The following is a 15,918-nucleotide window of genomic DNA, read 5'->3' as shown; positions in this document are numbered from 1 at the left end:
TGTTTCAAGCTGATTTAACAACTTCTTTCTGAAGTACGTATTAAATTATTATTTATTTCTATTACCATCGTTTTGTCTTGGTTATTATAGATTGAACTCACTTTGTGATAGTGCAAATACAAACAAATGTTTTTAAAAAATGACATCCCACACCATATATCTCTTCTGCAGCAAGATTAAAATTAATGTATGTCCAAATCTTTTTATAGTAATATGTAAGGATCTCATAGTATTTGCCATGGTTTCATTTTTACAGCATGACTTATAAATCCACTCCAGTATGAGAAAATACAGATTTAAATCCACACCTCCTAAAACACCATTTATTCATTAGCTATCTATAGCTTTCTATTTATAATAATGGTCCAATAGCAGTAGGATTATTTATAATTCTGAATCCTTAGAGATATGTGAAGAAACAAGACTATTTTAAGAACCGTAATTTTCATTTACAATAGAAACAGCAGTTTTCAGTTTCCTCTCACTAGCAATACAACAAAATAAAACTGATGTGAGAGCATATGTCATTATTAGTTATGCAGCTTATTTCAGAAGTTTTAAAACTAAAATAAAGTGAATTTTACTTTAGACACGTCTTTACAATGAAACACAGAATACCCATCTGTCAAACCTTAGTCCCAGATTTGGACCTTAGCGTCCAAAATATGGGGGTTAGCATGAAAACCTCCAAGCTTAGTTACCAGCTTGGACCTGGTACTTGCTGCCACCACCCAAAAAATTAGAGTGTTTTGGGGCACTCTGGTCCCCCTGAAAAACCTTCCCTGGGGACCCCAAGACCCAAATCCCTTGAGTCTCACAACAAAGGGAAATAATCCTTTTTCCCTTCCCCCCTCCAGGTGCTCCTGGAGAGATACACAGACACAAGCTCTGTGAATCCAAACAGAGTGACTCCCCCTCTCCGTTCCCAGTCCTGGAAACAAAAGCACTTTCCTCTTCACCCAGAGGGAATGCAAAATCAGGCTAGCAAATCCAACACACACAGATCTCCCCCTGATTTCTTCCTCCCACCAATTCCCTGGTGAGTACAGACTCAATTTCCCTGAAATTTCCCAGAAAAGAAAACTCCAACAGGTCTTAAAAGAAAGCTTTATATAAAAAAGAAAGAAAAAATACATACAAATGGTCTCTCTGTATTAAGGTGACAAAATACAGGGTCAATTGCTTAAAAGAATATTGAATAAACAGCCTTATTCAAAAAGAATACAAATCAAAGCACTCCAGCACTTATATTCATGCAAATACCAAAGAAAAGAAACCATATAACTTACTATCTGATCTCTTTGTCCTTACACTTAGAAACAGAAGATTAGAAAGCAGAAACTACTTCTCCAAAGCTCAGAGAAAGCAGGCAGACAGACAACAAAGACTCAGACACAAACTTCCCTCCACCCAGAGTTGAAAAAATCCGGTTTCCTGATTGGTCCTCTGGTCAGGTGCTTCAGGTGAAAGAGACATTAACCCTTAGCTATCTGTTTATGACACCATCACTAAAGCTTTTGTCACCCCCCCCCCCAAATCCATATACTGTTTAATGCTACAACACTGTGCGGTGTATTGGTTTCTTTAGTTTGTTTTTAACTCCAGAAAGAAGCATGTGCAGTAGCTGAATTTGTGATTTTCTGGTCATTAGAATATTATATTGATTAGCTGAATATCAGTGCTGTAATAAAATATCAGAGCAAAAAAACTACAACAATATATAAAGGCTTATGAGGCAATATCTTGTACTGGACCAACTTCTGTGGGTGAGACACAAGCTTTCAAGCTTACACAGAGTTCTTCCTTAGGTCCTGACCAGGCCAGTAAAAGATATTACCTCATCCAACTCATCTCTCTAATCTCCTGGGACCAACATGGCTACAACAACAATGTATATATACAAACTTGGCAGGATTCCATTTAATTGTATGGATACATGGATTTCAACTGATTCACTGAAACTGATAAAAAAAAAACCCAAACAAACAGCTATCAGTTAGCATGTGTAGCCTCCCTCCACACCTTGCACCTACACGGATCGGGTGTCCCTCAGGGAGCCCTCCATAGCCCTGCTGCCATGGGTGTGAGGGAGCAGGGCTGTCCAAGCGGGGTTGCAGAGGGCTCCCTGCACTGCTGCACAGGTGAGACAATCGATCTCTGCAGGCACAAGATGTGGAGAAGACAGTGGTCCTAGTGGGTAGACGAGAGACTCCTGGCCAGGACTTCAAGGAAGACGATGAAGAGCCCCTGGATGAGGGAAGAGGTCACCCCGCTGCTGAACAGCTCCATCCCTGGGCAGGAGTCATTCAGCAGTAGAGTGGCCTCTTCTGCTTTGCCCTGCCGGGACCGCAGCCTTCCTCACACCTTGCACCTGCATTGATCCAACGTCACCAGTCCTGCACACTTGCAGGGAGCCATCTGTCACAGCCCTGCTCCCTCATTCACCAGCCAGGAATGCAAGGGCCATCCTCAGGCAGAGGAGTGGCCTCCCCTGCAGCCAGGGGCTCATCCTCCATAGAATCCTGGCCAGGGTTTCTATGGTACATGACCAAGACCATAGCTTTCCCTACGCTTTACGCATGCATGTCTTGGGACCCTTGGCCGCACAGGGAGTTCCCTGCATCCCCAGTGTCAGCCATGCACTAATCCTAACATTTACCCTATCCCCCCTTAATTTCCAATGCTGTAACAATAGTTACAATCAATTATTTTTTTAACAAATCTGTGGTGTTGAAATTGCCAAAAAAAAATTTAAAAAATCAAATTCTACCAAACCTACATATAGACCCCTCTTTTTTAAATTAAAGATTTATGATCAGATACCGACACATTTACTCGCAGTAAATAATACCTTACTTTGAGAATAGCCTCTGATTTTAATAGAGCTACTTGCAGAGTAAGATGTTACTTGATATAAGGATATCAGACTCTGGTCCTTTATGTGTAATTCATAATATAGCACATGGCCATTTGTGCAGTTTAATCAACTTTGCCTTCTTGGGAATATGCATTATGATTTTATCTTAAGGAATAAGACAGAATTGTTTTAATAAATTTGGAATACTTGAGGTTTTTTCCAACATTCTCCTAAGAGTTGGATGACATCAAATGGAGCCTGAATTAAGCTTATTACCTATACAGAGAAGACAGAATATTATTATTCCCATTTTGCATATAGGCAATTAAGGTGTAGAGAGCTTGAATGACTTGCCTAAGGTAACACAGGAAGTCTATAAAAGAGCTCAGAATTGAAACTAGATTTCCTGAGTACCAATGCAGTCTCAACCACAAGACCATCCCTATTCTTTTTTCCTGAGAGAGAACAGAAGAATTGAAGAGCCCAAAGACTTAGCAAAATTCAAAAAAGAACTGGACAATTTAAATGGATAAAAATAAACCAGAGTTTTAATAGTTTAATGCCAATAAATCTCATGCTTCAGGATTTAACACAATGTAACAATTAGGGATTAGGATTAAACCTAATATGGGGGAGGGGCGAGATTAACAAAGGATATTTGCCTATTGAGAGATTTCTTCCACCCTTCTTTGAAGAATCTTGGCATTAGTGATGGTCAGAGACAGGACATTAGTTCTAGACAGACCCCAGGTATGATCCAGTCTGTCAAAAATGCCTATATTCCTAAAACTGAGCCGTCACACTTCAGGGGTCAAATCCTGGCCTCAGTGAAGGCAACTGCAAAACTCTCATTGACTTCAGTGGGGCCAGGTTTTCACCATAGGTGTTTTCATTCAGAGTCCACAATCTTCTCCATGGGTTCAGAGTTGATATATCCTTTTTATATTTCATTTTGAGATGTTATTATTTTGACTAGAAGAAAACTATGATCTTGTCAACACTTCCCTTGAAGTTAATCTGGTCACTAATGTTCTCAGGCATAAGATACAGTCATTGTCTTCAGATTCAGAGACTTTTGAAGTGCAAGCAGAGAGAGGAGGAGATTTCAATGTCCTTTGGAAAGTAGATTCCCCTGTTGAAGCAGGAATTAAATAGAAGACAAGACTTCAAACCTGACACCAAGGAGCCGAGGATTCAGGGGAGAGAGAGATGGGTGTTGTGTTTCTTTGATTTTTGAGAGAATTTTCTTGGGGGTAAGGAAGCCTGCCAATAAGGAGGAAACATTGGTCTTGTGCATGTTTCCAGATATATAGGCGTGACCTAAGAGGCACCCAAGAAAGATTCCTGAAAGACACTGCCTCTTCCATAAGCAGATATCCACCTAGTTGAGAACATGGGGGAAGAGGAGGATCTGCTTTGGAGGAAGATATACTTTGGAGAATGAGCTCAAGGAGGGATTAAAATGTATGTCAACTCAAAAATGCTATTTGAGATGAAAACATTACCTCACGTTTTAGCTGAATTTAAAGGGGAAGGTAACGGCTGTAGGAGCCAATGAAGTTGGTTGGAGCAGGGAGGGAAGGGTAATGGGAGCCTGTTCTGTACCACAGAGCTGCTTCTGTAAGTTGGTGAGCTGAATGGGAGATAGAGGAGCTTCCTGCAATCTAACCTTGGGATGTAGGTGGTCACTGGAGGGCTAAAGGAAACCAACAACTGACAGAGATTGTGTAAAAATGACAGACTGTACATTTCATACCCCTTGTGCCAGCATTTTTCTTAACCATCTTGGGAAGGCACAGAAAACTAGCTGGGTGCTTCTTACTATACTTCTGGTGGGAATCAAACAGCTGCAATTGCTCTCCAAGAAAAGTTGTTCAAGTCACTGGTGTAGCAAAGAGCCATTACCTTCCTCTGCAGCAGGAAAACAGCAGGGTGACAAGTCATGCCTATTCCCCTACTGGAAAGGCAGCCCTAGGGGAATTCTGTGCCACTGAACATGCGCAGAATTCATATGACCTGCAGACTTTTTATCTCCTCAGAAAATATATTCTGCCGGCGAGGCACTGCAGTTACACCTTTCACCCACCAGGGGATGCTGTAGTGCCAGAATAAAGGCAGCTAGCTCACCACTCATGGGCTGTAGAAGTCAGCAGCCAATAGGGAGAGAGCGCAGCGCCCTTCCTGCAGGGCTAGGATGGTGGGAAAGCACTGGATATGGGGAGAGGGACAAACAGAATGGGGCACATAGGGGTGCTGGGGGGGTCACATAGACTGGGGTTCAGAAGGGCTAGTGGGGGGGACAGACTGAAATGGGAGCTGAATGGGACTGGGGATGCAGGGACACATGGGGATGAGGGAGTGAAGGGCGACATGGAGGTAGGAGAAGCAGGGACACATGGGGACAGGGGGATGGGGTTCAGGACCACATGGGGAAGGAAGAGGAGGGGTGGCTGAGTGGGGGTGCAGGGACACATGGGAATGGGGGAGAAGGAGTGTAGGGCCATATTGGGACGAGACAGATGTGCCTGACTGATAGGGAGAGGCTAGGGGTCAGCCAGGGTCTGCATGGGGGAGATTCCTTCCCCTCAACCCAAAAGACACCTGTTCCATATTTCTCCCACCCACACCCAACAACCCTCCAGGTTCACTCCCAGGTGCTTTCCCAGCAATTACTTCCTTCTCCCTCAGCTCCTCCGTTACCCCTGGTTCCCCGAAGCCTTTGCATTGCTTCTGAGGGGTCCAGGAAATATGTTCCCACTTTGTAGTTTAAATGAATTATTACTCAAAGTTCTATATTAATATGCCTAGTAAGGAATCTGTCAAAAAACATTTTCTGGATCTTTTTTCATGCCTGTATTGTTACAGACATAATTTGTTGATAGGTATTTGAAAGAAATTACCAAAATAATTGAAACTGGTGTGATTATATTGTGTTATTTTGACAAATGAATTTTGCAGAATTTTTAATTTTTTGGCACAGAATCCCCCCAGGAATATTGCTTATGGGAAAAGTAATATTTGTCCTCTAACATACATTAAGTAACTACTTTTATCTGTACCTAATCCAGAATATCAAAATTAGATATCAGATTACGATGGTCCTTTATTTCTGTTTCTGGAAAATGAACTATTCATGTATTCACACTTCATGGCATGGAATGAAAACATTTATCAACTGATGTGGTTGTTTTTTCAGACAAATCTGTCTGATAATTTCCATCAAGATCATTAAAAAATTAAGCAGTTGTGTAAGTGTGTCTGTAAAAAGACAAGTTCACGGAAGAGTCTCACAAAATCTGAATGTGTGACTATTCAGCAATCATACTAGGTGAAGCAAAGCACAATCACAAGTTGCTACATGTGAAATGTTTCTGGCACGAGTAAAAATATAAAACTAGTCTTGCAGGCATAAAGATAAGAAGGGCAAAATTTTATGAATACTCCAGCAGGGGAATGTGCCAGAGCACAAAAAGGTTAATTATTCATTAGGAGGCAGAAGGAAGGCGCTGACCTATTATCATCAAGTGGCATCTTCCTTTTGTTCAAAGATCAATATGACATTCATCCAATCCTTTTCTTCTCGAGTCTTTTACTTGGGTTCAGTACCCCCAAGGCCTGTGTAGCATATGCATACAAACTCAAAGCTGCTGACAAGAGAGGACAAATTCACAGAAGTGCATTCAGACTACCTGCAATCTGAGGCACTCAATATCTTCTGCAAGTAAAAACTGCTTGGACTAGAACTGTTTTGATTATAAACATTTTTCTCAGATTGCCTCAAATATAGTACTTAAAACAACAGTCTGGCTCTGGAAAGTATACTTGGTGTTCTAAAAAGGCAAATTTCATAAAACTGAAAACAATTATTGGGAGAAAGAATTTAAACAGAAAAAAGTGAATGGTAACAGGACACCATTTTAAAATATTTTACTAGATGCCCAGAATGCCATAATTCCACAAATGAGAAAAAAGGTCACAGTAGGGAACTTTTCAGTAAGTGCTGGAACACTGGGAAAGTTCCAGAGCTTGGAAGAAAGCTAGTGCTTTGCCTGTATTTACAGGGGTAAAAAGGACAACAGAGCTAATTATAGGCCTGATCAGCCTGACGTGAACTCTGAGGAAAACAATGGAATGGCTGATATGAGACTCAATTAATAAAGAATTAAAGGAGCATGATATTATTAATGCTAGTCAGCATGGGTTTATGGAAAACACATCTTGTCAAACTGATCTTATATCAGGTAATAATGTTGATATTTAGATTTCTGTAAGGCATTAAAGTTGGTGCTGCATGACATTTTGATTAAGATACCAGAACAATACAAAATCAGCATGGCACATGCTAAAATAGATTAAAGGTTGGTTAACTGATAGGTCTCAAAATGTAATTTTAACGGGGAATCATCGAGTGGCTGTGTTCTTGTGAGTCCTGCAAGGATCAGATCTTACCCCTATGGTTTCTAACATTTGTATCCGTGACCCGGGAGAAAATAAAATCATCACTGACAAAAATTTGTAGGTGACACAAAAATTGAGGGAGTAGTAAACAAAAAAGAGGACAGGTCAGTGATACAGAGTGATCTGAATCATGTGGTAAACTGAGCATGAACTAATCATATTTTTAATAGGCCAAGAATAAGGTCATACATCTATAAACAATGAATAAGGCTACAATTTAATCATGGGTATTTTTAGTAAAAGTCATGGGCAGGTCAAGGGCAAGAAACAAAAAACCACGGCCCAAGACCTGTCCATGACTTATACCATATATACCCCGATTGACTCTTGGGGCATGGGAGGGGTGTTGCCAGGGGGGAAGAGAGGTGAGCCCATGGCACCAGCTGTGGGCAGGGGGTAGGAGGAAGAGCCCTGTGCCGTGGGAGGGGGGAGTTCCAGGGGGCCAGCTGCTGCTCTGGCCCCCCATGATCGCTGCCAGGAGCCACTGAACTCCGGTGGCTCCAGCTTCCCCCTGGACTGCTGCTCAGGCAGTCCCCAGGGCCAACTGCACTGTCCGCTGCTTGGGTGGTCCCCAGGACCAGCTGCTTGGGGCCGCTAGCCACTCCAGCAGCAGCTGGTGTGTTTGGCTGTAGGGTCACCCCAGCAGCTGGCTGCAGAGCCGCTCCAGCAGCAGCCAGCGTGGCTGTCCCCAGGGCTAGCTGCTTGGGCACCCCTGGGGTCAGCCACACTGGCCGCTGCAGAAGTCACAGAGGTCGCAGAAAGTCACGGAATCCACAATTTCTGCCATCTCTGTGACAAACACGGAGCCCTAACAATTTATGACAGGTTTCAGAGGGGTAACCATCTTAGTCTGTATCAGTAAAAATAACGAGGAGTCCTTGTGGCACCTTAGAGAGACTAACAAATGTATTTGGGCATAAGCTTTTGTGGGCTATAACCCACTTCATCACATGCATGGAGTGGAAAATACAGTAGGCAGGTATAAATATACAGCACATGAAAAGATGGGAGTTGCCTTACCAAGTAGGGGGTCAGTGCTAACCCCACTTGGTAAGGCAACCAAGGCAACAGGCCAATTCAATCATGGTGGGTGTGGCCCATTCCCAACAGTTGACAAGAAAGGGTGAGTATCAACAAAGGGAAAATTATTTTTTTGTAGTGACCCAGCCACTCCCAGTCTTTATTCAGGCCTAATTTGATGGTATCACATTTGCAAATTCATTCCAGTTCTGCAGTTTCTCAATTAAGTCTGTTTTTGATGTTTTTTTGTTGAAGAATGGCCACTTTTAAGTCTGTGTGATATGTTGACTGTATGAAGTGGAAATCCATCAACTCGTTCAGATATAGACAGACATCATCTTCCTTTCCAAAGGTAAACAGATGGACATCATATCAAAAGGACTGAAGGTAAAAAATCCATTACAATCAACATACCACGCAGACTATGGTGAGACATTATGCCACACACTCTCAAAGAAACTGCGGAACCACTGATTAACATCCTATATAGCAAACAGGAGAAGATCAAGAATTAGCTCTCAAAAGTGGAGACTCTCATAAAAAAAACAACCTTCCACGCAAACTTCCTCATGGCTGGACTTTACAAAAACTACACAAGCCATTTACAACACACACTTGGCTTCTCCAAAGAGGAAAAAGGACATTAAACAATCTAAACTTCTACATGCCACAGGGGACCACCACTGTGGTACCCTTAATTCACCCAACAATACTGTTAATCTATCCAGCTATAGTATTAGCCTGGCAGAAGAGTTTGTCCTATCTTGGGGCCTCTCCTTCTGCCCTACCACCCCCACGAACATGATACAGTTCTGCGGTGACCAGGAATTCTACTTTCACGGTCTCTGACTCAAGGAATATTTCCACCACACCACTGAACAGCACACGAACCCACAGAAACCTTCCTACCAATGCTATAAGAAGAAGGATTCTGCATGGACTCCTCTTGACAGTCAAAACAACATCTGGACTTCTACATAGAGTGCTACCACTGATGTGCACGAGATGAAATTGTGGAAAAGCAGCATCACTTGTCCCATAACCTCAGCCGTGCAGAACACAGCACCATCCACAGCCTCAGAAACAACTCTGACATTATAATAAAAAAGGCTAACAAACGAGGTACTGTAGTCATCATGAACAGGTTGGAGTATGAAAAAGAGGCTTCTAAGCAACTCTCTGACACCACATTCTACAGGCCATTATCCTTTGATCCCACAGAGGATTACCCAAAGAAATTGCACCATCTACTCAAGAAACTACCTGAACAAGCACAGGAACAAATCTACACACATACACACTTCTAGAGCCCCGACCAAGGGTATTCTATCTGCTACCCAAGATTCATAAACCTGGGAATCCTGGATGCCCCATCAACTCAGGCATTGACACCCTGACAGCAGGATTGTCTGGCTATGTGGACTGTCTCCTCAGGCCTTATGCTAACAGCACTCCCAGCTATCTTTCAGATACCAGTGACTTCCTGAGGAAACTACAATCCACAGGTGATCTTCCAGAAAACATCATTATAGCCACTATGGATGTAGAAGCTCTCTACACCAACATTCCACACAAAGATGGACTACAAGCCGTCAGGAATGGTATCCCCAATAATGTCACGGCAAACCTGGTGGCTGAGCTTTGTGATTTATATCTTCAAGTCAGCAGCACTGCTATGAGTACCCACATGGCCCCACAGTATGCCAACATTTTTATGGTTGACTTAGAACAATGCTTCCTCAGCTCTTGTCCCCTAGTGCCCCTACTCTACTTGCACTACACTGATGACATCTTCATCATCTGGATGTCTGTTACAGCTATCCCCCTATTCCATTTTGTTTCTTACAGCTGTCCCCATATTTCATTTTGTTTGTGTTCTCCTCCTGTGGCCGCCCTTCCCTGGCTATTAAGTTGTTTACCAGGGCCACTGCCCTTCTCAAACGGAGGGCCCCTTAAGTTGTTTACCAAGAGCCATTGCCCTTCTCAAAGGGATGGCCACTTGTGCTGCGCGCTAAGTGGGACCACTGCCCTGTTAAAAGGGTTAGTCCTGTTATCATCTTGTTGAACCTGGGCTTGGTGTAGGGCAGGCAATGTCCAGAGCAGCAAGACCTATTGTGTTTTTAAGATCCTGGGCATGAGTCATAGGCCTCATGTGCTTTTGAGTAACCTATTGCACAGGACTCTGCCCAGGCATGTCTCTGTGCTCACCTGCAGTTTTTCCCTGTGCCTCCTCCCCTGTGACAGAGGGAGCATATCAGGATCACTGGCGGGAAACTGCCTAAGTTTGCCATTAAAAACAGACATTTTTGAAACAAACATCAGAAAGGTTCCTGCATTGCTGCCTGGTCTAATCAGCCAGGGGTTTTGGGGGGTCCTTTCTCTGCTCTTGTTTTATTTTTGAGCGTACCCCCGGTTTTCACCCCCCCCCCCACGAAGAACGAATTGGTGCCTGAGAGATCTTCTGATTATTAAGACCGTACCAAACCCTCCTTGCTTCTTCTGATGTTACTGCTGCTTCTGCCTTTGCTGCTGCCTTGGGGACTGGTAAGAATCCCTCTGTAAAACTTTCCATACTTTTATTTTATTACTTTAGCTGCTGGCTCTGTTTCCCTAGCACACAGACTCAAGCTAAACCTTGGTCTGTATCTTAAAACCTCTTTTAAACTCCCCTGCGCTTTGCTGCTAAAAATAAACTTGTGCTGCTGCTAAGCTCTGCTCCCTGCTTTCAGCTGTATCCACTGCTGCAGCCACCATCCCTTGGCTTCCTTGGGGGCTGCCTTGGGAGCTGTATCCTGGGCACATACCACTCTGCTCTCTGTGACTTCCCCATAGCATAAGGTGCACCGTAGGTTTTGCTTTTTAGTTTAATAAGTCATAGTTTGCTAAGATTGTAGAGCTTGTAAGTTTCACCTCCCTTGTTATAGTTTGGTGTTTTGTTGCTCTGTATAGTTGCTTGTTATAGTTTGCTTAGAATTGTGATATTTGTTGTTTTGCCTAGTCCTTGATTAAGATAGATTTAAAAAAAACCATTGCCTGGTTGTATTCTGTACCTGTTTTATTACTTTGTATAAGCTGCTTGTAATTTATATAAGTTTAATTAAGTTAGAGGATAGATAAGATTTTTACTGCTTGAATTCGTCTTCCTGCTGTCCCAATCTCTCCCTGAACTTTCCCGTGTCTGTTTTTCCCCCGCTCCAATCTCCCCCTCTGTGTGCTTCTCCGTGTCTCCCTGTTGTAACCCCTTGCTGCTCCGCTTCCCCCGCCCCCCCGTGTAACTTCCCAAACCCTTTGCCGCTTCTTTCCCTTTTTTTTTTTGGATGTCCCTCTAGCCCTTCTTTACACCTCTCTGCTGCCTCTCTCTGTATCCCCTGTGTTCGTGCCCCCGCTCCTCCGCTGCCCCTCCCCTACCGAAGATCACCATCACACTGCTCCGTTTGTCTTCACCCCGCTGCTCCGCAACTTCCCTGAAGTGCTCTCCGCTGCTGCAACCTGCTTCTTCCCTTAGCCGTCTCCCTCATTCTCCACGTGCCTTCCCATCGCTTACACGTTCAGCACCCTCCCCTCTTGCTGCTCCCAGACTCCCCTTAAGTGCGCTCCAGCTGCTCTTGTCTCCCGTACCTCCAGCCCGCAGGCTCCTGAAGACTGCTGCTCTGGGCTTCACCCCACAGGGCTTCAGAGTCTCTCGCTGCTTGCAGCTGCACTCTCCTCTCGTTAGTTACCACTAATCACTCACTCCCCTCCCACTCCCGCTTCTTGACCCAGCTTTTAGGTACACTCTTGCTATCACAGCCTCACAAATTAAGTCAGGAATTTTCTACATTGCATAATTTTACTTAACACCCATATTGTATTATTACACTGTGACTCACATTTTACTTGTGGTTATAACACCCCATTAGTTGCCTCCATTTTTCTAATATACTTTGTATACCATTTTTATATAGAAGCTACCATTTTATTTTCCATTCCACACTGTATCTAGAGTTGTTCCTATATAAAGTTGAGTTGCTTATTGACTGTACCCCATTGTGCTGAACCCCACTTACTGTACCCCACTGTTAAAACTCCCTACAATGTTCAGTAAGAACCCTCCCCTTATCATTGTCTATTGTAAACACCTTATACACCCCATCCCATCGCATTTCATTGTTAAATTCCCACCACTTCCTTTTTCCTTTAATAAAGAAATTAATTGGCACCCCACCTGTGTGGTAATTGCTCCCCAAGGTCCCATATACCTGCAGGCAGGGACACTGGAGACATGGGAAAGCGGCCCTTGAGGAATTCCACCAGGATTTGAACAATTTCCACCACACTTTCAACCTCAGCCTGGACCAGTCCACACAAGACATTCACTTCCTGGACATTACAGTGCAAACAAGCGGTGGTCACATACACACTACCCTATACCGGAAAACTACTGACTGCTATATTTACCTCCATGCCTCCAGCTTTCATCCAGACCACATCACACGATCCATTGTCTACAGCCAAGCCCTAAGATACAACCACATTTGCTCCAATCTCTCAGACAGAGACAAACACCTATAGGATCTCTATGAAGCGTTCTTAAAACTACAATATCCACGTGGGGAAGTGAAGAAACAGACTGACAGCCAGAAGGGTACCCAGAAGTCACCTACTACAGGACAGGTCCAACAAAGAAAATAACAGAACGCCATTGGCCATCACCTACAACCCCCAACTAAAACCTCTCCAGCACATCATCAAGGATCTACAATTTATGCTGAAGGATGATCCCTCACTCTCACAGACTTTGGAAGACAGACCAGTCCTCGCTTACAGACAGCCCCTCAACCTGAAACAAATACTCACCAGCAACTACACACCACACAACAGAAACACTAACCCAGGAACCAATCCCTGCAACAAACCCTGCTGCCAACTCTGTCCACATATCTATTCAAGGGACACCATCATAGGACCTAATCACATCAGCCAGATCATCAGGGGCTCATTCACCTGCACATCTAGCAATATGATATATGCCTCAAGCGCCAGCAATGCCCCTCTGCCATGTACTGGAAATCTCTATGCAAAAGAATAAATGGACAGAAATCAGACATTAAGAATTCTGCACTTCAATCTCCCTGAACACTCAATAACAGACTTAAAAGCGGACATTCTTCAACAAAAAAAACTTCAAGAACAGACTTCAACAAGAAACTGCAGAACTGGAATTAATTTGCAAATGTGACACCATCAAATTAGGCCTGAATAAAGACTGGGAGTGGCTGGGCCACTACAAAAAATAATTTTCCCTTTGTTGATACTCACCCCTTATCATCAACCGTTGGGAATGAGCCACACCCACCATGACTGAATTGGCCTCGTTAGCACTGACCCCCCACTTGGTAAGGCAACTCCCATCTTTTCATGTGCTATATAGTTATACCTGCTTACTGTATTTTCCACTCCATGCATGTGATGAAGTGGGTTATAGCCCATGAAAGCTTATGCTCAGATAAATTTGTTAGTCTCTAAGGTGCCACAAGGACTCCTTGTTGATTTTACTAATGATCAGTATAAGCCATATTTACAGAATGGGGAACTTTATCCAGTATAGCATCACACTCCATACTGTGAAAATTCATTCAAGCAACTTTTCTTGATTTTGCTTGTAAAAGGACTGTTTACTTCCTATAATTTGAAAATTATGAACTCGGAATGAATCACTCTCTGTCAAGATAAACGATAGCTTAGGATATCCAATGCTAAAAAATTCCTACCTCTGTCGTGAAGACTGTTTCTCAATGCCCTTTCAAACTGTTCCTCTTCAGTAAGCCCACCAGTGTACATGTTGTAGTCCCCTGGTGTGTTGTATGGGTAACTTGGGTGTCTAGAATACCCTATAGAATGAGAACAAAAAAGCTAAAATAAATAAATAAAATGCTGGCATTGCACAAAATATTTGATTTTACTGTCTATCATTGCCTCAAGCAGGTTTTCCTTTTGAATTAGAAAAGTTTCAGAGGGGGAAAAATGTGATTAATAAAGAATCTGCTACAAGCATATATGCAGTAAAACAAACTGTTTGCCAGTTTTGTATGTTATAAATGATAGACTATGGTGGCAGGCAAGGCCTCCAGTAATTAATATTTTAAAGAAAAATGTATTCAAAATTTTTTAACTACTTCATGGTTTATAAAAGTACAATAATATGCTCCATTTTAATAAAAGACTTTTACTCTAAAATTAAAAGGCTGAGTTTTAATGAGCTCCTTTTAAAATTTAAATGCCAAGAACTGGAGACCATATTAATGTGACAGAGTTATAAAACCGAACTAAACTGAATTTTCAGTTACCTTTCAGGCACCTTTTTACCTGCACTTCATTTCACTTCTCTCCACAGTCCCCAGCCCACAATGTTTGCAACCATCAGAACTTTTCAGAATTGTTTTTGAGACCTAAAAAATCCCTGGCTCAAACTCCTGCCAGAAAACCCTGCAATTTGCACAATAATCCAGAATTTAATATCTAACTGCTGCTGTACAAGCCTACTGATAGCACTGTGCTACTTGTACAGAGTATGAGTGAAAATTAGCATGATATTCACAGCCAGATCCAGGAAACCCCTCACTGTTAGATCTTCTTTAACATCCCAGCCACCACTTGTGGTCCGTTCTTACCATCAACCACCAACCCTCACTTGAGTACTCAGAGACTAATCCAGGGGTCAGCAACCTATGGCACTCATACCAAAGACAGTATGTGAGCTGATTTTCAGCGGCACTCTGCTGCCAGCTGGGGTTCCGTCCACTGGCCCGCTCAGCCTGCTGCTGGCCTAGGGTCCCGGCCGCCGACCCAGGGCTCTGCTCCTGGCCTCAGCCTTGCGCTCTGCAGCCATCCCCAGCTGTGGCCCACTGCCCTCAGCCTGGGGCAGTGAGGGGTGCAGAAAGAAGCAAGAGAGGGCACAGCTCAGCACCCCCACCTTAAAAATATCCCAGTGGTGCTTGAACAATTTTTAAGTCCTGATTTGCTGCTTATACCACGCCATGTGGAACAGCACACTGCGTTTGACATTGTGCGTGCCTTCTGTTGTGATTTTTCCCCCCCGCCACTGAGAGTTGAGGGTTACCTTTGACAAAATGTCAGCTTCTAAGAAAGCGAAGTTAGAAGTCCATTCATTTCAGCTTTCTTGGACAGTCACATTTGGATTTATTCAAAAGAAGGACCATGCTGTTTGTGCTTTCTGTTGTGAAAGTGTTGTTTGTCGCACATCAAGTGTTCGACGACATTTTGAAATGAAGCACAAGAAAACCTTTCTTGATGAAGCAGACAAGACCGGATCGATCAAAAAGGCAGTAGAAGGATATGAGGAGAAAAGCAGTGTTTTAAATGCTTAAGTATAAGTAAAAATCAAACAACAGAAGGAAGTTACAAGATTGCACAGTGCACTGCAAAAAATGGAAAGCTGTTTATAGATGGGGAATATAAAAAAAAGTTTCTCTCAGCTGTTCAGAGGTTTTGTTCAATGATTTGCCAAATAAAGATAGAATCGTATCTAGAACAAAAGAACTGCCTGTCTCTGCCAGAACAGTTGAGACACGCATAAGCGAAAT

At 43.1% G+C, this 15,918-nt stretch overlaps 1 protein-coding gene across 10 annotated transcripts in view; it reads right to left on the bottom strand.

Annotated features, from left to right (window-relative positions):
• Positions 1-15,918, bottom strand: part of RHBDD1 (rhomboid domain containing 1) — a 140,512-nt gene that overhangs the window by 78,523 nt on the left and 46,071 nt on the right. For 5 of the 10 annotated variants that reach the window (XR_007775784.1, XR_007775785.1, XR_007775786.1 and 2 more), the window contains exon 7: positions 14,086-14,205. The exons of 1 other annotated variant lie outside the window; for it this stretch is intronic. Coding sequence is in view for 5 of the 9 variants with exons in the window: in XM_050964124.1 (XP_050820081.1) it covers positions 14,086-14,205 (120 nt within the window). In the remaining 4 variants the exon portion in view is untranslated. Of the gene's footprint in view, positions 1-1,508; positions 3,990-4,009; positions 6,505-14,085; positions 14,206-15,918 lie in introns of those variants that run through there. 4 more of the 10 variants (XM_050964121.1, XM_050964123.1, XM_050964125.1 and 1 more) reach the window with 3 other exon arrangements.

Source organism: Gopherus flavomarginatus, chromosome 8 (genome assembly GCF_025201925.1).
Source record: "Gopherus flavomarginatus isolate rGopFla2 chromosome 8, rGopFla2.mat.asm, whole genome shotgun sequence".
Lineage (NCBI taxonomy): Eukaryota > Metazoa > Chordata > Testudines > Testudinidae > Gopherus > Gopherus flavomarginatus.
This window is presented reverse-complemented; position numbering and strand designations above follow the sequence as displayed.